The 23,769-nt window shown below is 56.8% G+C and overlaps 1 protein-coding gene across 1 annotated transcript; it reads right to left on the bottom strand.

Moving 5' to 3' along the window:
- Nucleotides 1-3,760: 3,760 nt before the first annotated feature.
- Nucleotides 3,761-9,560, bottom strand: LOC140845420 (ral-GDS-related protein-like). The gene is made up of 8 exons (XM_073219495.1): nt 9,349-9,560; nt 8,682-9,205; nt 8,205-8,420; nt 7,791-7,894; nt 7,235-7,304; nt 6,440-6,505; nt 6,030-6,098; nt 3,761-5,162 (listed from the first exon to the last, which is right to left on the bottom strand). Exons 1-8 carry the CDS (start codon nt 9,494-9,496, stop codon nt 5,037-5,039), a joined length of 1,323 nt encoding a protein of 440 aa, XP_073075596.1. The 5' UTR covers nt 9,497-9,560; the 3' UTR covers nt 3,761-5,036.
- Nucleotides 9,561-23,769: the final 14,209 nt, after the last annotated feature.

Here is a 23,769-nt window from a genome sequence, read left to right on the forward strand (position 1 = left end):
AAGCCCTCACCGTCTCTCACCTAAGCTGTGCAGTGGCTTCCTACTTGACACCCAATCCTTCAGTGCCTCCCACTTAAATTCTTTCCCCTCACTACTGTAGATGACCTACCTATAAGAACGTGATCATATTTCGCTGCTCAAAATCCTTCTCTGACCCTGTATTGCATATGAGATAGAGTCTGCACTTCTTAATAAGGTGCACGGGGCTCTTTGGCACCTTCTGCTTGTCCCTTCTCTAGGGTAAAAATAGCAAACTAAGAATATAGGCATTCTTCAGTGAGATCAGTTAAAAGTCCAAAAAGCCAGGAGTAACTGGCCTGGAATGCTTGAGTATTCCCCAGATAAAGGAAGGTCTCTCGGCATACCCTTGTCTTTATTGTGTTTAGTAAATCACATCATGGTAAGACTCACTTAGCCTGCTAAGAGGCCCAGCTTATTTTTTTACCTTTACCTGTATGCGGTTTTTCCTCCTCCATCCCCTAATCAAGTAATTTGCGGACTGGACAGTTCACTTAGCAAGCTAGCCCAGCCATAAACAGCAGAGTAAAGACAGGAAAGATTCTATCTTAAAGCTAAGATTGCATTTGAAAACCCAGGAAGTGAAGAAGTAAGAATTTTAATGTCCTGCCAATGGGTTTCAACACTGGGTAAGTTTGCTATGGATTCAATGTGACCAAAGAAATGACAGTAAAATGTTCTTGGGGTGAAAGGGTTATACCCAACTTTATTTCCACTGTGGCAGGTCAGTCCCTAACATCCCACCCAATCAGAGCGAATCTGCATGCAGCAAGCGGGTCTCTGCCTCTGGGCCTCCCTGCCTACACAGCCATCCCACACAGCCATCCTCTGGGCCTCTGACCTCAGCGCTGCCACCGCTCCAGCCTCTGCTCTGCTCTCCTGCAGCCTCGCAGCTGTGTCACCGTGTCACCCAGAGCACTGGGTGGGAGCTCTTTTATATAGAGTCAGTAGCAACCTATTGCCCACATGAGTGGTGAGCTAGCTGACTAGGCCCAGGTGAGAATCCTGGCCACAGGAACTTTCATTTTATCCACACTTAGCACAGTCTTTAGCGAACATACAGTAACTCAGCCGACCTTGGAGGCAGGGAGGGCAGTCTTAACTGATATGCTCCTCAACCAGGAAGCTGCTCTCCTGGAGGGAATCCTAGCAGTGCATTTCTTGTGTTAAGCTAATTTTGCAGAATTACCCAGAGGACTGATAAGAAACTTCACGTCTCATCTTGAGACCACTTAACAGGTCCACACCCCTAGCCCTTTGTCACATTCCTGAAAAAATCCTTCCAAGGGGCAACCCCCACCCTTTCAATGCGCCTCTCTCTGAGGTAGCCCACACTCCCCTCTCTCTGAGTGTGCACTTTCTCTCCGTAAATAAAACTTTTACTCTACTTCACTGCTGTGTCTCTGCGTTTCAGTTCTTTGCTGCAGCGGCGGGGACAAGAACCGAGAAAAATGCACAACGCCCTCCTAACAGGAGTCCCAGCCCAGGGGAGGGGTGGGGGAAGGAGAAGGCTGGGAGGGCGGGGGGAGAGGGGTGCGAGCATGGGATCAGAGAGCTTGGGGAGTGTGGAAGGGAAGCCTGGAGGAGGAACTAGGAGGGAATGGCAGCTGGGGAGGGAAGCCGCGGAGCCTCGGTGCTGGTGAGGCAGGGACCGTGGGTGCAGACAGAGCAGGGTGAGGGCCTCCGGAATAAAACCCCTACTGAAACTCCATATTAGACAAGTAAGCAAAGTCAGTCACATTCATTCTCTAAAGTAATATAAGCATTCTTGTGTGGGATTAATTAAAACCAAAAATCCAGGAGTAACTTGGCCTGAAATGTTTGAATATCCCCCACGTAAGAAAAGACCGCAGCATAGCCCATGTCTTCATTGTGTCAATTAAAGGAGGTTATTGTAAAATGTACCGTAGCCTGATAAAAGGCCCAGCTTATTTTCTTTAACTTTACCCAGATGCTGCTTTTCTTCCTCTAGCCCTATTCAAATGATACGCAATGTAGGCAAGTAATACTGGCAAGTAAGCAAAATAATCTGGAAGACTGATAAGAAATTTAGTGTCTCTTCAAAGATAAGCATTCGGGGACCCTTTAGCAGGTCTGCATCCCTGGCTCTTTGTCTCTCACCTGCCTATAAATCCCCTAGACAGCGCATCACCCCGGGGCTATCTTGTCCCCTCCGGGCAGGGGCAAGCCAGGAGCTCTGTCCTCTGCTTTCTCTCTAAATAAAAGCCTCGCACATGCTCTCCTACCTTGAGTGTTTGCAAAGTTCATTCTCTGAGCCTGTGAACAAGAACTCCATCATCAGCTTCTCTGAAGAGCCCGAAGACGGGGAGCCCCCAGAGCCTGTGCCTGGGTGCAGAGTAGCGCACCAGAGGCCAGAGGGCCCTGCCACCTCCCTAGCACACGCCGGGTGGGGAAGGTGCGCTGCAGCCCACAGCCGTGTGAGCCTGGTGGCCCAGCACCAGCAGCCCAGGCTGTGTTGTGCTTGGAGCCCCTGCACACACTGGGAGAGGACGGACCGCTGACCCAGTGAGCACCCAGCAGGCCCAGGGCTGCTGCTTTATTTCGGGGCCCAGAAGCTCTTCTGTGTCAGGTTGAGGCTGGTGGGCCATGCGGATGACAGGTCTGACTTGTGCCACAGCCCTGCCAGGGGCCCGTGTGCCCTCCTCCTGCCCAAACCTACCTCCCTATGTGGCCCGGGAGCCTGAGGTCGTCCCTTGGGACCACCGTGTAGGCAGATGGCTCTGAGGGTGCTGTGGGCAGGGCCAGGGGAAGGAGGGCAGGGTGGCCTGGGTGTCCCGATTTTACCTCCTGTCACCTGGTCACCTGAGGCTGTCAGGAGGGCCCACGTCTGCTTCCCCAGTCCCAATCTGGGGCTCCACCTGCAGCATAAGGCCTGGAGACTCTCCATCCTGGAGCCCCCCAAGGGGGTGTTTGTGCTGATCCTGGAGCTCCCCTCCAGGCCAGGCCTCCCCTCCTGGGAGGGTGAACACATCCTGAGAGTCCTGGGGGAGCGTGTGGGGAGAATCAGAGCCAAGTGCCTCCGCTCAGCCTCCCAAGCCTTTTGTCGCAGACGTGAGGCCTCTCAGCCAGGACCCAGGAGCGGGACACCAGGGGCCTCACACCAGCCTGGCCTGGGGATGGGCGGCTGAGGGGCACCATGGGGGAGGACTGGGAACCCGGGAGCTTTGGGGGGTGCTCTGAGGTGTGAAGCGTGGAGAAAGTGGGCTCAGACAAAGCCCCCCCAGTGGAAGGCATGCACCTCTTGGAGGTGCTTTGAGAGACCAAGTTCAAAGTTTTTCGCAAACGAATTTTCTGGAATGTGTGGAGCAGCTGTGCCTGATTAGATGGGACAGTGCTACACTGGCGCCCTGCAGCCCTGGGATCTACTTGGGTACATCTGCCGTGGTGTTCAAGACTTGAAAAGACACCCTGGGGCTTCTAATCAACAAGTTTCGGTGTCTGATCATAATCTATAGGTGACAGGAAACAAGGTTCAGTTTCTGTTTGAACAGCCCTCCCCAGTGTTGCCGAGGTGTGCCACCCTCGGGCTTAGAGCACCCCGCTCTTCCTCAGCACCTTACGGGGGGAGGACAGAGGATGGAGGACAACCTGGCGGAGGTCAGGGCCCCCCTGCATCAGAGAGTTTGAGGGCTGGGGTGGGGTGGGCTGGGGCACACGAAGTCCGCAGGAGGGGCAGAGCTTTGAGAAGAAAGAGCAGTGTGGTGGCAATCCGTTCAGCATTTATTACATTCTGCACAAGTATGACCCCAACCCCCAGGAACCATAAACCTCAGAGACAACACCCAGACCACACTGCGCCTGGGGAGGCTATTTCTCAGGGATGAGGGGAGGAAGTTGTACAGGGGGCTCCCCTGTAAGCAAGCCCCGGGACCCTGCAACAGTCGGGCACCCCTGCATCCTCGGATGCCTCCGCTGGGCATCAGGAGGCCGTGGTCCCACGCAGCACTGCACCGTGTCTATGTCCATCCCGGGAAAGGCCGGGCCTGGTGAGGACAGCGCCCACCTATTCGTGGAACCCTGTGGCTACGACTCGGTGGATGACGGCACCCAGGCAGGAGTTGGTGTCACGGCGGGACGCCACCTGCACGAAGGGGAACATCCTCCACACGGTGGGGCAGCTCGCCTCTGTCCAACGGGCCACAAGCAGAGGGGACGACACAGCACAAAGGTGGCCAGGTGCGCCGCAGCTACATATGGGTCCTTGAGGATGCAGCGGCAGCCTGGGGAGCTGCCCGAGTCGGCCGACGGAGGAGGTGCCAGAGCAGCTGCCCCGGCAGAGGCTCCGGATGAGCAGCGGGAGGAGGAGGAGCAGCAGGCAGACTGGGGCCCTGGGGCGCCGGGTGCCGCCTGCCCGAAGGGGAAGAAGCCCTCCTCCACATGCAGCCAGGACACCAGCAGGGCCGAGGGCCCGATGACAGCAGCTACAGGGCCACGCGGGTGAGCAGAAGAGGCAGGTTATCCCGGGTTCCCCCCATTATCCTGCTTCCACCCCGTCCCCACTGCCCTCTGGGCTCTGGGCCCTGTGCGGAGGGTCCTGTCAATCACCAGCACCCAGGGAGTCCCTGTTACGGGAAGGCTCCTGAGTGTCACCTACTCACGGAGGAGGAAACTGGGTCCCAGAGGGGGCAGGGAACCACCCTTCAGTCTGGCACAACCGATCGGTGAGTGGAGCGGGATTGCAGCCGCACCGGTCTTTAGGACGCCCCCACACCCAGCAGGGCCCAAAGCTTCCCTAAGGCTGGGGAACAGCCCACCCCCTGCCAATTGCCCCAGCCCAGAAACTCACCTGGCCCTGGCCCGTAAGTTTAAATCTTGCGGGACCTGAAGAACTGTAACAGTCCCTTTCTGCCTGCCCTCTGGCCTGGGGGCTCCAGGTGGTAGGACAGGCCGTAGCTGCAGGACAGAGGGACACCTGTGAGCCCCTGGAGCCACATGGCAGGGGACCCTTCCCCCAGAGCCTGCCGGCAGCTACAGCCCACACCCCACTCCTGGCAGCCTCACCTCTGGTCCTCACGCAGGAGCTTCACTGTCCGGAAAAAGGACAGGAAGTGCTCCTTGGGCTCCAGGTCATACTGCCTGGCCAGGAACTTGTATGTGAGGATCTCCTCTAGGAAGTCAGTGATCTGGGGCAGAGGAAGGACAGGATGCAGACGAGGAGGGGGTGAGGAGTGGGGCACTGGGGTGGTCCCGGATCTTTGCTCACGGAAACCCACCTTCCTTCCAATGCCATCCAGCCCTGCCTGTTCCCACTGTTGGGTGTCCAGCTCCTCCTCCAGGAATGCGGCCTTGATGCCACCCCATCCCCCACCTAACAAAGCCTTTAGTGTCCTGAGCTCTGCGTGTCTTAACTCTCTCAACACACGTTAGACCCAGGGCATGGCCCGGACAAGGTCCTGCCCAGGGGGTCTTGACTACGTCCCTCACCTTTCATGGCTGGGCACTCAACTCTCTCTATTTTATACCATCACCCTGGAAGACAGCAAGGCAGCCAAAGTACATCGGAAACAGCCCCCTGAGCCCAGAATGAGGCCGGAACGTCCCCACCCTTTCTCAAGGTGTAGGACCGCCAGGGCCCTCCAAGGGGCAGGCCTGCCCAGAAACAGCACCTGGGTCTGGCCCAGGCTCGGGGCTACCGAGAAGCGGGAACTGCACTGGGGAGCTGAGGCCTCAGGCGGTAAGGCACTACCAGCCCCCCGATGTGCTTCCTGCCCTGAAGGAGCAGCATCCCTCCCCCAGGGCAGGACCTGATGGGGAGACCAGTCCTGCCCACATGCTGCCCCCTGGAGCCCTCAGCCCCGCCTGCCCTGGGGCCAGGACCGGGCTTTAGGTGGGTCCTTCTGGTATTCCTGTCGAAGAAGGCCAGGTCCTGGGGTGGAGCGGGGGGGACTCAGGATGGGGGTGGCTGGTGCTGAGAGGTCCGGGCTCATTGAGGGCTCTCTCCTCCCTAAAGCTCACCATCCTGCCCCCCTGAGCCCTGCCGGGTCACTCACGTCCACATGATGTTCCTGTTGTTTCTCTAAGGCGTCGTACAGGATCAGTCCGAGCGGCGGGATCATGCCCTGTGCCACCGGGGTGGGGAGGTGATGAGTCCCCACCTGCCTCAGGGGCGCCCACAGAGCCTCCCCTGAACCCCACACCCGCAGCCCCCAGCTCCCTTGGATCACCCTGTGCGGCCTCCCCCCTTCCCTTCGCCCTGCTCTCCCCTCCCGGGCCCTCCCAGGGCTGGCTTTTGGCCAATCCCAGGCCCTGTGGGCCTGGCACCTGTCCTCCAACTTCCCCCTGTACCCAGCTGCTCTCGCCCTCCTTCTGGTCACACCGGAGCTGGCAGTTCAGAGCTGGTGGGACCAGGAGCAGGTGCAGGGTCACCCCACCGCCATGACCCTGGCCACCCCACTCTCACCTGCTGCTTCGTATCCTGGGATGCCCTGGGGGACTGTGGCCATTGCCTCACCATGGCCCTCGCCTCCTGCAAGGTGCACGACACTCAGGTGCTCCTGCTCCCCTCCCACGTGCCTCCCACAGCCAGACCGTGGTGGATGGATGCCTTGCCCGAGCCCCCTGGCACCTACGCTATCCCCACCTCCAGCAGGCTCTCAGCCCAGAGCGACCCCAGCTCCAGCACACACTCATACTCATTCGGGTCCTCGGGCCATGGCCACCGCCCTGAGAGGGTCAGGGGAGGTCCCTCTGCCTCCCAGGGTGCCCTGAGCACTCACTGTCACCCGGCTATCAGCACGGCTCCCCTCACATGACCAGGGGGGTGCACAAAGCTGAAGCGCGTCTTGTGCTCCCTGGACCCTGCTCACCTGGGAGGCCCCCCCGCCAGGCTGACGGGAACCCTCCATGTGCACATGGGGAGCCCGAGGCCACAGAGGGGCCGTGACAGGCTCAGGGGACCCAGGGGAGAAGCCGACCTTGCTCAGCCACAGGCCCCAACCCTGCTGCTGACGCCATGCCATCCCCAACCCTGACCAGGGGTCTGTCCCCTGGGTCCTCACTGGATGCCAGGCCCGCAGCCAAGTGGAGCCAGGGAGGGAGACAGACGAGGCCCTCATGGGCCTGGGGGACCCTACTTTCCACATCACCTTCCCCCGCTCACCCTACACTCCTTGAGTCTTCCCCAAAGCTGTGCCACAGCGTGGCAGAGGACTTGCCCAAAGAACCCCTCCGTTCCAGACCTCCAGCCCCCATTTACCTTGAGGAGCTGCTTCCCTTTGAGCCCCTTGTTCCTCTTTTTAAGTTTTCTGTAGATCCAGGAGCTCTTCCTACGGGGAGGGGAGAGGAGGAGGTAGATACATGGCCAGCAGGCAGAGAGTCTCGGGGCCGACCCCTTTTCCTGGGGATCCTACAAGGCCCACTAGCCCGCAGGAGGCTTTCCACCATGGCCCTGAGCCCTGGGGAATCCGTGGCCTTTGGAGGGGGCTGCATGTTTCCACCCAGGGCCTCCATTCCCAGTTCTCCCGGGGGCGAATGTGCTTTGGGCCAGGTCGCTGTCCTTGGGGCAGAGACCTCCTGCTGCAGAGCACAAGCTCCAGATCTCCAATGGGCTTCACCCCACACCTGACATTGCAGGAAACTGATTCCTGCAGGGGTACCCGTGGCCTAATCCACAGCGGGCCCCAAGAGCCCACCATCCCCGCCCCTAGGCTCTGCCGCCTCCCAGGATGTCCCAGCCCACTGAGGGACACTGCAAGATGTAGGGGTGTCCCTGTCCACTCAGGTGCCCTGGTCCCAGGGACAGGACTACCCACCAGGAAACTTGTCCCCAGGTGCTCTCCAGGCGACGTACAGGAGGGCGCTGCAGGGCGAAGATGATGGCACGGAAGGACTCAAAATTTCTGAGAGCCAGACACTCCTGGGAGGGAAGACAGAGCTGAGAGTGTGGCCGGCTTCTCTGCTCTGGCCCCCCATGAACTCCTGTCCTTAAGGAGACAGACACCCAGGGAGCCCAGCACACCTGGTACCTGCTGAGCAGCCCTCCTGGGTGGAGGACTGTGGCTCAACCCAAGCAAGGGGCCAGGGATGGCTGTCCCACCCCCGGGGTCTGCGAGTCCAGGTCCGCACGCCCCTGGCAGGAGGGCCCAGGGACCATGCAGGGCAGACCGCAGGCACCCATCCTGAGAGCTGGCGAAGGAGGGGACCCCGGGGGCCGTCCCATGACAGACCTTGGCCACCTGGATCCAGAACTCCACCACTCGGGCCCTGTCCTGGGTGGTCGTGCTCGGGCCCCCGAGGCAGGAGGAGATGACCAAATGAAACGTGGTACCAAAGTGCTTGATGACGTTAAGGATGTTGGGGGCCAGGAGCGCAATGGCTTCCCTCAGTGGTTGTCTCTCTACGTAGACCTTGCATTCACCACATTCAACCCTACTGTACAGCTCCTGGGGATGACAAGAGGTGTCATCCAGCTGTGCCCCTGGTGCCCCTGTTCCCAGGCAGGGATCCCTAAGGGCCGGCCCTACTGTCCCCGTGTGGTTAGGGAGGGCTTGGGGGTGAGGAGAGTCTCTCAGGGCACATGGTGAATCCGTGGGGAAGCTGGGACGTGTGCCCAGATCACAGGAGTCCACGTCGGGACGGCAGGTCTGGGGCAGCCCGTGACACAGGGAAGGCCCACCCCTGACCCCGGAGCCCGCTCCGCTCACCGCACACATCAGGGTCAGCTGCTCGGCCACCAGGCGTGGGGCAAACACCAGGATGCCCCGCTTCCTCTTCCTCGGCAAATCCGGGGTGCTCATGGCACAGGGGCTGGTGGGCTCTGGGACCACCTCTGGCTCTGCCAGGCACTGTGCCATTCCTGCAGGTGCCATGGGCCCCGCACCTGAGGACTCACGGGGCTCCAGCTCGCGGCCTGAGACCACTCCTGGGATGTCCCAGGGGCTCGCAGCACAGGGGCTGGTGGGCTCTGGACCTGGACCTGGCTCTGCCACGCCTGGTGCCATTCCACCAAGTGCCCTGGGCCCCAGGCCCGCGGGCTCATGGGGCTCCAGCTCAGGGCCTGGCCCCTGGGCTGAGGCCACTGCTGGGACATCCTCTGGCTCTGCAGGGGCTGAGGCAGGTGACACCTCCCGTCGCTCCAGCACAGGGGTCTCGGGGACCTCCTGGACGGGCTCTAGGCACGAAGCCGGCCCTCCCCGTGTCTCTGGAGCCAGCTGCTTCTGCCGTGGGTCTGGAGCAGGACACAGAGAAATGGTCACCCCGGGCCTGATTCCCCGTACCTTACAATGACAGAAGAGCCCTCCCTCACTGTCTTGAAGGGAACCCCAGTCCGGGAAGCCCACCCTACATGGTCCTCTGGCCGCAGACCCTCACCTTCCAGCTCTGCCACCGTGGGCCCCAGGTGCTCCTCCTGGACCAAGTGGTGGAGGACTTGGTCCACCAGGGTGGATGAAAGCTGGCTGGCATCGATGGTACAGGGCACATGCTCGAGCTCCCAGGCAAGGCACCTATCCCGTCCCATCCTGGGGCTGGGGGAAGGCCGGCGGGTGGCAGAGTGAGAAGCCTGGTCTTTCCAGCCACACTGCCCTCCGAGTCCACCCTTGTGTGGGCCTGGCCGCTGTGCACTCCCCTGCCTGTCCAGGCACCTGCCCCTCCCCCTTCCTGACCCTGCGCGTCTGTCCTGGGACCCCATCCTCTCCCATCCTCCCGAATAGGAAGTCCCCAGTCGTCAGCCCGCCCGTGGGATCCCGAAGATGAGTGACCTGCTGGGCTCTGCTGTGCGCCCCCTGCCCCAAGGCCTACACGCCTCCTCCACCCACTTTGTGCACACAGGCAGTGCCCCCTCCTGGCCCAGTGAACGCTCACTTTCTCAGATCCTCCTCTGGCCCCTCGTCATGCCCCCCATTACATGAGGAGGCGGTGAGGGTATCGCCCGTGATGCTTCCCGGCTGTGACCTGCGGATGACGCCTGAAGTGACTGCCCGACTCCACACGGGACGGGGTCCCAGTACTGTGTCTGCTTCCTTCACTCAGTTATGCTAAGTGACCCCAAAGGGTCTGCACAAAGTGGGTGCCGCATACTTATTGTGACTGAAGGTAGTCCTACCCGAACCTTCCCAGGTACCCCTCTGCTGTCCCCAGAGGTCCCTCGTGTGGCCATGATGAGGACAAGGACCGGGCACAGCCACAGGGAATCGTGAGCCTCCATTCCAAAAGGCTGCTTCCCATGTGCTTTTCCAAATGAGCCAGGCTCCAGGCCACTGATGGGTGAGGCCTAAGGCTTTTCATCGGGTACAGAGAAGTAAGCCCCAAAGTGGCCCAGCTTGGCCGGCAGTCCTTTCTGCACTGCCAGGCACCAGGGGAGCCCCTCTAAGCTCCTCCCGTGTTCCCCACGGGCACCCTAACGGGCTGATCGCCAGCCACCCTGCCCGTCAGAGGAGCACGCTGAGGCTCAGACACGTGGGGAAGCTCAAGACACCGCGGGCTGTGGGCAGAGGCCCGTCTGGGCCGAGGAGGGGCTGGATGCTCACCGGGGGAGCCGCTGGCCCGTGGCTGGCTGGTCAGCATCCTTTGCAGAGAGTAGGGGCCAAGAAGCATTCCGGCTGAGGGTTGCCCCTGAAGATGACCTTGCCGTGAACAGCCCCTGCTTCTCTTTCACACGTGTGGGCTGGTCAGCGTCCTCGGGAGGGAGGGTGGCCTTGGGAGCGCTCCGGCTGGTGTCTGGAGCTGGTTCCACGCGTCCCGTGCGCTTTCTCCCCTCCCTCCTCACGCCTGTCCGAGGAACCCTGCGCTTGGGGACCTCAGTCCCATGGGCAGATGGCTCAGGTTCACGCTGAGGGGGGCAGCAGGGAGATAGTCAGTGGGAAACCCAGGAACCACCAGGACAAGGGAGGTTTGCGCTCACCCGAGAGCCCCCAGCCCTCTGGGATGCAAGCAAGGAGAGGCACGGGGTGCCCCCGGGAGCGAGGTTCCAGGCCGTCTGGAGTGGGTCTCGACCAATCTCATGGGGCAGCCCTGGGAGGGTCCTGGCAGGTTACCAGGCTTGGAATGGGGTCCTGGGGTGTAGGCAGCGTGCCCCAGGTCCAGGGAGATGGAGTAGGTAAATCCATCCATCGGCTCCTCCTCGCTCCCCAGGGTGGAGCTCTTCAAAGCCGTAGCCTGGTAGCGGGATAGGAGGCACCGGGGGCTGCGTGGACCTCCCCGCAGGGGGCCATGTGGAACCCAACCCTTGTCCCTGAGATCAGGCACACAGGGCCATCTGCCTAGACATCCAGTCCCTCGAGGGAAGGAGAGGACACCCCCTGGGCTCAGGATTAACATGTGGGTGGAAGTACCTGGTCCCAACACTCACCTCCATGTCCTGAATGATGAGACCAGAGCTGTGACACTCACCGCTCCCTCCTCCCCAGCCTTCAGTCCCCCCAAGCCCCACGCCCACTGCACACACACAAGGAGCCGGGGGAAAAGGTCAGCCCGGGATGGCTCCCACAGTGGCCTGGCCCTGGAGGGGCCCGCTCTGGGCTGCCCTGTGTTACCTCGGGGCTCCTCGGGAGACACAGACAGAGGCGTTGGAAGTGTTCTCTCAGCCAACGCCCAGAGCGAGCAGGAGGACTCTCCGTCTCGGCTTCCGTGACTCCCAAGCCTTCAGAAGGCTCCGCACAGCAAGACCGCATGTTGCTCTGTCGAGCGCCTCCGGTCAAGTGAGCAGGACTGGGGTCTGCGGCCGCCAGAATCTGGGTTCCGTCCGGGTCACAATTCAGGTTCTACTGGGCGTGTCTTCAGTGACATCACTTCTTCAAGGGTCCATTTCCTGGGCTGCTCCCTGAATTCAGACCACATGCCCGTCTGGGCTGCTGACTGCCCACCCGCCTGGCCCTTGCCATGCATGAGTACACAGATCTCCACCAGAGCCCTCCCCTCGCTCTTTGGCAATGACACCAGGGTCCCAGCTCTGACGAGACAAGAGCTGAGCTCAGGCTGCTTTTTGTCACCAGTTCCCTGTCCTGCTGAAGCCACAGCACCTCCCAGGAGCTCCCCAATGTCCCAACCTGCACAGGGAGGGTCATGCCAGACATTCCTCCCTAGGGACATCCCCAGGGATACATGGATGACACCTCCAGCTCCTGGGGGCTGGTGTCACGTGTGTCTGTCGCACAGACTCAGTGACGGAAGAATGCCAGCCAGGCTTGGCACGGAGCGTGGACCACCACGCAGGTCAGGCCGGGGTCTGGGCCTTGTGATCCTGGGCAAGTCAGTCTCATGCTAGGTCGTTTTCAGGTTTGCACCTTGAAGGGGTGGCAGTGAGAGGAGATCCAGGTGTTGCCATCTCCTGCCTTCCACCTTCCAAAGGTCCAGGCTGCTCTCAAACTAGGTGCTTTTCACACCAATCAGTAAATGGCTCAGAGTAGCACACTGGAAATGAGGTCTATGCTGCCTCTGAAATCCGAGGTGGTCTACCAGGCTGCTGTGCCCTTTGTGTGTGTGTGGAGGGGAGGAGGGCTCAGATACAGCACCTTATTCATCACCTTAGGAGAGCTTGGCATGCCCACACGATAGACTTCTAGAAACTTCTCTAAGATGAAAGGTCCCTGAATTTTTGTTGGATTTATTTCCCACCTTCTGACACGTGACTGTGCTATCAATATGCCTAGATGAGCTGTACTTCCCGATTACTGGGTCCAATCAGCCTAGTACCATCACTGGGATGGGACAGTGTGACATCTTCTGGAAGGAAAAGGAGATGAAGGTTCCTTCTGACTAAATGACAACCTAAGTCTGGAGGTCTGATATGCCTCTGAGACAGTTTTCTCTCCTTGCCGGCTGAAAGCTAACTGCCCTGCTGGTCTTTACTCATAGGAGGAGAACAGTAGCTGCAATTTGAGACACTCCGATTACAGTGATAATCATGCACTGTCATCTCCAAGATTCGTCCGTTTTCTGAGTAGGCCAAGTGAGTGACTTCAATAAGGGTCTGTGGAAATCACCACCCCGACACCTTCCAAGTCCTTGGTGTTAACTCCAGTCTGTAACCTCTCCTGGAAGGCAGTACTGCTTTCAACATGTACTTTGGAGGGAGTTCTAGAGGCTTGTGCTTGACCCGCCACACAGCAGGCACTCCTGGCCGGCACAGTCCCCTGTGGCTAGCAAGGAGGAAGCCGGGAGCTCTGCGTCCCTGGCAGCTCGGCCCTGTGGGCTCTTGACACTGAAGGAGCGGCCCTGCGGGCACTTGGTCGGGGTACGGGGGGTGCTGCTCCTGATACCGAGACCCGCTCCTCGTCCCTGAGGTCAAATCACAAAACACAGTGACAAGGTTTTGAGGAAAGGAAAGAATAGTTTATTGACTTGCTAGCAAATGAGGGAGTGGCAGGCTCCTGCCTTAGAGAACCACCATCCTCCTGACACACAAGCGGCCAGGGCTTTTCAAGGGGAAATGGTAGGAGAGAGGCTGGGGTGCAGACACATGAAGTAGCAGCTTGCAAGGGTCCAAAGCAGACATTCCTGCACCAATTCACTAGCGTTTTGTTTTTCTTTTCTGCTCCTCCTCAGTCCCCTGGGACAGAATGCTTTTTGAGTCCCTTTTTTAGTGAACTTTACTGGCCTTAATTGTCTCTCATCCCGCTCATATCTATTTTTCTGCCTAACACTCCCAAGACTGACCAGCCTCTCTGTAAACATCCCATAGACGTGCTAACAGGCCCTTCAGGTCTACAGTGTGTGTCACCCAGGCAAGAATCCTGGCTATAATTTCCATTTTCTCCACACGATCCTGCTCCTTTCAAGAAAAAGATGGAGGTCCTGGGTCAGCCCTTCGTAAACATAGCTACTTGACCGGTGGTGGCAGGAAGAATTTCTTCTATCCCTGAGGTTCCCTTAGCTGGAGCAAGAAACAGGTTGACATGAGACAGATTAACAGGAGAAAAAGTAACAAAATTTAATTAAGTACATACAGGGAAGCCATACACATCTGTTCCACAGACAGGGTGCGGGTAAAATTGCAATATTTGCAGAATCTCTTGGCCTGGCTTTAGTGCATGTCCCTATCCACAGCGGTTTCCAAGGGCTGGAGAGAAGTAGTCCGTCTCCATCAGTGGGTAATCACGTGGGCGAGCGAGGGCTTCCCTGGACCAGAGAGCTTGGTGGGAGTATTGGCTCTCCTCTACTGCAACAGGAGAGACAGAGAGAGAGAGAGAGAGAGAGAGAGAGAGAGAGAGAGAGAGAGACGCAGGGCGACTCCTTGTAGGCAATAAACGGCCTTTGAACATCATTTCTCCCTTTGCCTGATTTCGCTTTCAAAGGTGTTTTGCCCTGGGATCTCCCCTCCCTGGAGTTAGGCAGGGAGAATGAGGTCTGTGTGTCATCTTGAACCAAGGAGAAGGGGTGAGGGTCTGCGACCTCAAAGGGAAAGGGAAGTAATTCACACGAATATAAAACAGAAAACGTCTGATAAAATACTTGATGAGACACAGAAACAATGAGGGGGCAGAACGGGGAATTTTAACAGACTAAAATGATACCGGGGTTCTTGTTCCCAGAGTCAGAGAATGAACTTTGCAAACACTGATCAAGGTAGGAAAGAAAGCCAGGTAGGCTTTTATCTAGGGAGAAAGTGGGAGAAAAGAGCTCCTGGGGCATGCAGGGGGCGGGGGGACAAGAGAGTCCGCGGCCGCCGGCCCCTCCCACCCGCTCACCGCGGGTGCCCCCCCCTCGCCCAGCCCCTTCCCCGCCCCACCGTGACCACCTGCGGCTGCCGGGCCTCGTCCCCCAGCCCCACAGGCGTCCGGGGGCTGGGGGTGGCGGTGGGCACACCCGCCTTCAGCCTGGCATCCCCGCCCAGAGGCAGGGCCAACCCGCGGGCAGGCCGGCGGGTCCCCCACCCCGCAGGCAGGCCGTGGGCTCCCTCCGCAGCGCGGGAGCCCCTAAGCCCTGCGCTCCGATCACCTCCACTCGCCCCCACCCGCCGGCCAGCGCCGGCCTTAGACCCCCCGTCCCCGGGCCCGGGCTGCGCTCCCGGAGGCAGCGCTTTTCCCCTCCTGGCCACGGTAGGGAGGTAGGGCAGGCCCGGCCCCACAGGAGGGGACCACCGTCCGTGGGCCCCTGGTCGCGCCCGTCGTCCAAGGGTGGTGTCCGTGGCCTCGAGCCCCGCCCCCCACCCGGGCACGGAGCGGGCCGAACGCCCCAGGCCACCGGCGGCCCTGGGCACCCTGCTGCCGCGCGTCCCGCGCTGCTCTCCCGCAACAGCAGGTGCGCTCTGCATGTGCCGGGGCGCCCGCGCCGAAGACACGCAGAGGCAGAGGAACCGGGCCGCGCGCTCACACCCATCTCCATGCATAATGATGAAAGTATAAACTCACCAAGAAGATATATTAATGCACCTACTAAAAGCATCCCAAAATGCTAACAGAAAGAAAAGAAAAACTAATATAACTAAACGGAAAGCACAGACAAGTCCATCAATCTACTTGGATATGTCAACACTTTTTTTCTCAGTAACTGATAGGACAAGTAGATAAAAAACAGCAAAGATGCAGAAAAACTGAATGGTATCCACCAACTAGATCTAGGTAACACTAATAGAACATTCCACTCCACAACAACAGAATTTTCAGGAGCATATAACATATTGATCACATAGGTCACAAAACTGAACTAAATTTCAAAGAATTGAAGTCATACAAAATATGTTTGTTCTCTGACCTCTGACCGTAGTGCATTAAATCACAGATCCGTAATAGAAAGATATTTAGAAAATCCCCAATCCCTTGAAAATTAAATAACTTAATAACAGGTGAGTTATTTACAATAGCCAAGAAATGGAAGCAACCTAAGTGTCCCTCAGTAGATGGATGGATAAGGAAGATGTGGTGCATGTATACAATGGAATATTATTCAGCCATAGGAAGAAAATGAATCCTACCATTTGCAACACCATGGACGGAGCTAGAGGGTATTACGCTCAGTGAAATAAGCCAGGCGGAGAAAGACAAGCACCGAATGATTTCACTCGTGTGGAGCATAAGAACAAAGCAAAAACTGAAGGAACAGAACAGCCGCAGACGCACAGAACCCAAGAGTGGACTGACAGTTACCAGAGGGAAAGGGACTCGGGAGGGTAGGTGGGGAGGGAGGGAGGGACAAGGGGAATGAGGGGCAGCAGGATCAGCGCACAGAAGGCAGGGGGGGGCGCGGGGAGGGCGGTACAACACGGAGACGACAAGTAGTGACTCTACAGCGTCTCACTACGCGGATCGTCAGTGACTGTAATGGGGTGTGTGGGGGGGACTGGATAATGGGGGGAATCTAGTAACCACATTGTTGCTCATGTGATTGCGTATTAAGGACACCTAAATAAATTAATTTAAAAAAAACTGACGCGTGGGACGTCTCATGAGAAATTAGAAAGTATATCGAAGAAAGTGACAGCCCGCGCCTGACGGCCCTCGCGGCCAATGAGCGCGCAGGTCGCCCGCAGGCCCGCCTCCGACTGACGGCACTCGTGGCCAGTAAGCAAGGCGGCGCCGCGGAGCAGGCAGCCATTGGGCGAGCGCGCGGAACCAGTGAGCCCGGCGGCTGCCGAGTAGCTGCAGGCGCCGCCGCCGCCACATTCAAGAGTCGGTGGCCTCGCGAGCGCCCTAGGCAGAGGCAGCTCCCGCGGCTCCGTCCATGCTCCGAGCCGCCGTCCCGTCCGCGCAGCGGGCCCCGCGGAGACCGCGTGAGGGTGGACACGCGCTGTGCTCGGCTGCGCCTTCCTCCCGGCGGACCTGCGGCCGAGCGTCCCGGGCGGGCCCCGCTTCAGGGGTGAAGGCGACAGCGACGGCTCTGCGGGCCGGAAGGTACGTGTCCGCGCGGCGCGGCGGGGCCCGGACGGGGCGCGGGGACCTGTGCCTCCGCCTGCGGGCGCGGGAAGCCGGTGAGGGGGCGGCGCGGGTCCCGAGGGCCCGGAGCGGCCGACGCGGGTGGTGGGCCCGGCCGGGGGCCGCGCCGCCGCCCTGCCGCCGCCGCTCGGGACGGGGGTCCGGGGGCCGCGTAGGCGGGAGGCCGGAGGGTGTCCTGCCGCGTGTGGAGGTCCTCGGCGGCGGCCTCGAGGGCGAGGGGCGGGCGAGCTGAGGGGTCAGGCGGGACCCGCGGCGGGGCGGCGGGGGAGAGGCCTCCGGAGGCCGCGCCTTCGGAATTAGAAGTGTTTTCCCGAGGTGCCTGTCGTCCTTGCCGTTGGGGATTCCCGATTCAGTTTCCTTGCCGGTCCCTGGTCTGTTCAGGTTTTGTTTCTTCCTGGGTCAGCCGTGGGAGGTTCAAGGGTACCTTCCTTACTATCTAAGAATCTATCTTAACTCAGTTAAGTATGCTATTACAAACAATCTAAGGGAGGCTGTTTTTTTAATTTTCCCTCCTCATTCTTTATATATTAGGTGTCATATTCTGTACTCTTTGTCTATCCCCTTTTGTTACCTCTAGTGACAGCTATTTAATGTTAGGAACACTTCCATCTGTAGCAGTCCCTCGAAAATACACTGTAGAGATGGTTGGTGGGAGCTAAATTCTCTCAGCTTTTGCTTATCTAGAAATTGTTTAATCCCTCCTTCAAATTTAAACGATAATCTTTTTTTCCAATTTTTTATGAAGTTGTTATTATTATTATTTTTTGGTATCAAGCTTCAGTTACATGAGCAACATTATGTTTACTAGACTCCCCCCATCATCAAGTCCCCCCCACATACCCAATTACAGTCAGTGTCCATCAGCGTAGTAAGATGCTATAGAATCCCTACTTGTCTTCTCTGTGTTGTACAGTACAGCCCTCCCTGTGGCCCCCCTATATTATGTCTGCTAATAGTAATGCCCCTTTTCTTCCACTGATCCCTCCCCTCCCACCCATCCTCCCCAGTCCCTTTCCCTTTGGTAACTGTTAGTCCATTCTTGGGTTCTGTGAGTCTGCTGCTGTTTTGTTCCTTCAGGTTTTTTTTTCATTGGTGTTATACTCCACAGATGAGTGAAATCATTTGGTACTTGTCTTTCTCTGCCTGGCTTATTTCACTGAGCATAATACCCTCTAGCTCCATCTATGTTGTTGCAAATGGTAGGATTTTCTTCTTCTTCTGGCTGAATAATATTCCACTGTGTATATGTACCACATCTTCTTTATCCATTCATCTACTGAGGGACACTTAGGTTGCTTCCATTTCTTGGATATTGTAAATTCTGCTGCGATAAACAGGGGTGCATATGTCTTTTTCAAACTGGGCTGCTGCATTGTTAGGGTAAATTCCTAGGAGTGGAATTCCGGGGTCAATGGTATTTCTATTTGGAGATTTTTCAGGAACCTCCATACTGCTTTCCACATGGTTGAACTAATTTACATTCCCACCAGCTGTGTAAGACAGTTCCCCTTTCTCCACATCCTCGCCAACATTTGTTGTTTGTCTTTGGGATAGTGGTCATCCTTCCTGGTATGAGGCGATGTATCATTGTGGTTTTAATTTGCATCTCTCTGATGATTAGCAATGTGGGCACCTTTTCATGTGCCTGTAGGCCGTCTGAATTTCTTCTTTGGAGAAGTGTCTGTTCTAATCCTGTGCCCATTTTTTAAATGGATTATTTGCTTTTTGTCTGTTGAGGTTCGTGAGCTCTTTATATACTTTGGATGTCAACCCTTTATCGGATCTGTCATTTATGAACATATTGTCCCATACTGTTGGATGTCTTTTTGTTCTGTTGATGGTGTCCTCTGCTGTACAGAAGCTTTTCAGCTTGATATAGTCCCACTTGTTCATTTTTGCTTTTGTTTCTCTTGCCTGAGGAGATATGTTCATGAAGAAGTTGCTCCTGTTTCTGTCCAGGAGATTTTGTCCTATGTTTTTTTCTAAGAGTTTTATGGTTTCATGACTTACATTCAGGTCTTTGACCCATTTTGACTTTCCTTTTGTGTATGGGGTTAGACAATGATCCAGTTTCAGTCTCTTACATGTAGCTGTCCAGTTCTGCCAACACCAGCTGTTGAAGAGGCTGTCATTTCCCCATTATAAACCCATGGCTCCTTTATCGTCTATTAATTGACCGTATATGTTTGGGTTAATATCTGGACTCTCTATTGTGTTCCACTGGTCTGTGGGTCTGTTCTTGTGCCAGTACCAAATTGTCTTGATTACTGTGTCTTTGTAGTAGATCTTGACTTTTTATGAAGATCTACTAAGATCTGAAGTTTGGAAGTGACATCCCCCTGGCTTTATTCTTCCTTCTCAGGATTGCTTTGGCTATTCGGGGTCTTTTGTGTTTCCCTATGAAGTTCAGAAGGATTGATTCTGGTTCATTGAAGAATGCTGTTGGTATTTTGATAGGGTTTGCATTTGAATCTGTAGATTGCCTTAGGTAGGATTACCATTTTGACAATATTAATTCTTCCTAGGTTACTCACAAGTATCCCAAACCTAAAGTCTTCCAAACTTAGTCCATTATCTTCCTCTGCCCACAGCTTTCTTACCAGTATCGGTACCTGTTCCCCAGCCATCCCAGGAAGAAACCCGGGAGACGGCTGCGCCTTCCATCCTGCACATAGCGAGTCAGGCCCGGTTCCAATGACGTTGTTCTTTCTCACGTCTGTGTCTCCTCTCAGTTCTCACCACCACACTGGGTTTCCAAGCCCTCACCGTCTCTCACCTAAGCTGTGCAGTGGCTTCCTACTTGACACCCAATCCTTCAGTGCCTCCCACTTAAATTCTTTCCCCTCACTACTGTAGATGACCTACCTATAAGAACGTGATCATATTTCGCTGCTCAAAATCCTTCTCTGACCCTGTATTGCATATGAGATAGAGTCTGCACTTCTTAATAAGGTGCACGGGGCTCTTTGGCACCTTCTGCTTGTCCCTTCTCTAGGGTAAAAATAGCAAACTAAGAATATAGGCATTCTTCAGTGAGATCAGTTAAAAGTCCAAAAAGCCAGGAGTAACTGGCCTGGAATGCTTGAGTATTCCCCAGATAAAGGAAGGTCTCTCGGCATACCCTTGTCTTTATTGTGTTTAGTAAATCACATCATGGTAAGACTCACTTAGCCTGCTAAGAGGCCCAGCTTATTTTTTTACCTTTACCTGTATGCGGTTTTTCCTCCTCCATCCCCTAATCAAGTAATTTGCGGACTGGACAGTTCACTTAGCAAGCTAGCCCAGCCATAAACAGCAGAGTAAAGACAGGAAAGATTCTATCTTAAAGCTAAGATTGCATTTGAAAACCCAGGAAGTGAAGAAGTAAGAATTTTAATGTCCTGCCAATGGGTTTCAACACTGGGTAAGTTTGCTATGGATTCAATGTGACCAAAGAAATGACAGTAAAATGTTCTTGGGGTGAAAGGGTTATACCCAACTTTATTTCCACTGTGGCAGGTCAGTCCCTAACATCCCACCCAATCAGAGCGAATCTGCATGCAGCAAGCGGGTCTCTGCCTCTGGGCCTCCCTGCCTACACAGCCATCCCACACAGCCATCCTCTGGGCCTCTGACCTCAGCGCTGCCACCGCTCCAGCCTCTGCTCTGCTCTCCTGCAGCCTCGCAGCTGTGTCACCGTGTCACCCAGAGCACTGGGTGGGAGCTCTTTTATATAGAGTCAGTAGCAACCTATTGCCCACATGAGTGGTGAGCTAGCTGACTAGGCCCAGGTGAGAATCCTGGCCACAGGAACTTTCATTTTATCCACACTTAGCACAGTCTTTAGCGAACATACAGTAACTCAGCCGACCTTGGAGGCAGGGAGGGCAGTCTTAACTGATATGCTCCTCAACCAGGAAGCTGCTCTCCTGGAGGGAATCCTAGCAGTGCATTTCTTGTGTTAAGCTAATTTTGCAGAATTACCCAGAGGACTGATAAGAAACTTCACGTCTCATCTTGAGACCACTTAACAGGTCCACACCCCTAGCCCTTTGTCACATTCCTGAAAAAATCCTTCCAAGGGGCAACCCCCACCCTTTCAATGCGCCTCTCTCTGAGGTAGCCCACACTCCCCTCTCTCTGAGTGTGCACTTTCTCTCCGTAAATAAAACTTTTACTCTACTTCACTGCTGTGTCTCTGCGTTTCAGTTCTTTGCTGCAGCGGCGGGGACAAGAACCGAGAAAAATGCACAACGCCCTCCTAACAGGAGTCCCAGCCCAGGGGAGGGGTGGGGGAAGGAGAAGGCTGGGAGGGCGGGGGGAGAGGGGTGCGAGCATGGGATCAGAGAGCTTGGGGAGTGTGGAAGGGAAGCCTGGAGGAGGAACTAGGAGGGAATGGCAGCTGGGGAGGGAAGCCGCGGAGCCTCGGTGCTGGTGAGGCAGGGACCGTGGGTGCAGACAGAGCAGGGTGAGGGCCTCCGGAATAAAACCCCTACTGAAACTCCATATTAGACAAGTAAGCAAAGTCAGTCACATTCATTCTCTAAAGTAATATAAGCATTCTTGTGTGGGATTAATTAAAACCAAAAATCCAGGAGTAACTTGGCCTGAAATGTTTGAATATCCCCCACGTAAGAAAAGACCGCAGCATAGCCCATGTCTTCATTGTGTCAATTAAAGGAGGTTATTGTAAAATGTACCGTAGCCTGATAAAAGGCCCAGCTTATTTTCTTTAACTTTACCCAGATGCTGCTTTTCTTCCTCTAGCCCTATTCAAATGATACGCAATGTAGGCAAGTAATACTGGCAAGTAAGCAAAATAATCTGGAAGACTGATAAGAAATTTAGTGTCTCTTCAAAGATAAGCATTCGGGGACCCTTTAGCAGGTCTGCATCCCTGGCTCTTTGTCTCTCACCTGCCTATAAATCCCCTAGACAGCGCATCACCCCGGGGCTATCTTGTCCCCTCCGGGCAGGGGCAAGCCAGGAGCTCTGTCCTCTGCTTTCTCTCTAAATAAAAGCCTCGCACATGCTCTCCTACCTTGAGTGTTTGCAAAGTTCATTCTCTGAGCCTGTGAACAAGAACTCCATCATCAGCTTCTCTGAAGAGCCCGAAGACGGGGAGCCCCCAGAGCCTGTGCCTGGGTGCAGAGTAGCGCACCAGAGGCCAGAGGGCCCTGCCACCTCCCTAGCACACGCCGGGTGGGGAAGGTGCGCTGCAGCCCACAACCGTGTGAGCCTGGTGGCCCAGCACCAGCAGCCCAGGCTGTGTTGTGCTTGGAGCCCCTGCACACACTGGGAGAGGACGGACCGCTGACCCAGTGACCACCCAGCAGGCCCAGGGCTGCTGCTTTATTTCGGGGCCCAGAAGCTCTTCTGTGTCAGGTTGAGGCTGGTGGGCCATGCGGATGACAGGTCTGACTTGTGCCACAGCCCTGCCAGGGGCCCGTGTGCCCTCCTCCTGCCCAAACCTACCTCCCTATGTGGCCCGGGAGCCTGAGGTCGTCCCTTGGGACCACCGTGTAGGCAGATGGCTCTGAGGGTGCTGTGGGCAGGGCCAGGGGAAGGAGGGCAGGGTGGCCTGGGTGTCCCGATTTTACCTCCTGTCACCTGGTCACCTGAGGCTGTCAGGAGGGCCCACGTCTGCTTCCCCAGTCCCAATCTGGGGCTCCACCTGCAGCATAAGGCCTGGAGACTCTCCATCCTGGAGCCCCCCAAGGGGGTGTTTGTGCTGATCCTGGAGCTCCCCTCCAGGCCAGGCCTCCCCTCCTGGGAGGGTGAACACATCCTGAGAGTCCTGGGGGAGCGTGTGGGGAGAATCAGAGCCAAGTGCCTCCGCTCAGCCTCCCAAGCCTTTTGTCGCAGACGTGAGGCCTCTCAGCCAGGACCCAGGAGCGGGACACCAGGGGCCTCACACCAGCCTGGCCTGGGGATGGGCGGCTGAGGGGCACCATGGGGGAGGACTGGGAACCCGGGAGCTTTGGGGGGTGCTCTGAGGTGTGAAGCGTGGAGAAAGTGGGCTCAGACAAAGCCCCCCCAGTGGAAGGCATGCACCTCTTGGAGGTGCTTTGAGAGACCAAGTTCAAAGTTTTTCGCAAACGAATTTTCTGGAATGTGTGGAGCAGCTGTGCCTGATTAGATGGGACAGTGCTACACTGGCGCCCTGCAGCCCTGGGATCTACTTGGGTACATCTGCCGTGGTGTTCAAGACTTGAAAAGACACCCTGGGGCTTCTAATCAACAAGTTTCGGTGTCTGATCATAATCTATAGGTGACAGGAAACAAGGTTCAGTTTCTGTTTGAACAGCCCTCCCCAGTGTTGCCGAGGTGTGCCACCCTCGGGCTTAGAGCACCCCGCTCTTCCTCAGCACCTTACGGGGGGAGGACAGAGGATGGAGGACAACCTGGCGGAGGTCAGGGCCCCCCTGCATCAGAGAGTTTGAGGGCTGGGGTGGGGTGGGCTGGGGCACACGAAGTCCGCAGGAGGGGCAGAGCTTTGAGAAGAAAGAGCAGTGTGGTGGCAATCCGTTCAGCATTTATTACATTCTGCACAAGTATGACCCCAACCCCCAGGAACCATAAACCTCAGAGACAACACCCAGACCACACTGCGCCTGGGGAGGCTATTTCTCAGGGATGAGGGGAGGAAGTTGTACAGGGGGCTCCCCTGTAAGCAAGCCCCGGGACGCTGCAACAGTCGGGCACCCCTGCATCCTCGGATGCCTCCGCTGGGCATCAGGAGGCCGTGGTCCCACGCAGCACTGCACCGTGTCTATGTCCATCCCGGGAAAGGCCGGGCCTGGTGAGGACAGCGCCCACCTATTCGTGGAACCCTGTGGCTACGACTCGGTGGATGACGGCACCCAGGCAGGAGTTGGTGTCACGGCGGGACGCCACCTGCACGAAGGGGAACATCCTCCACACGGTGGGGCAGCTCGCCTCT

The sequence above is a fragment of the Manis javanica genome, chromosome 13, assembly GCF_040802235.1.
Source record: "Manis javanica isolate MJ-LG chromosome 13, MJ_LKY, whole genome shotgun sequence".
Classification (NCBI taxonomy): domain Eukaryota; kingdom Metazoa; phylum Chordata; class Mammalia; order Pholidota; family Manidae; genus Manis; species Manis javanica.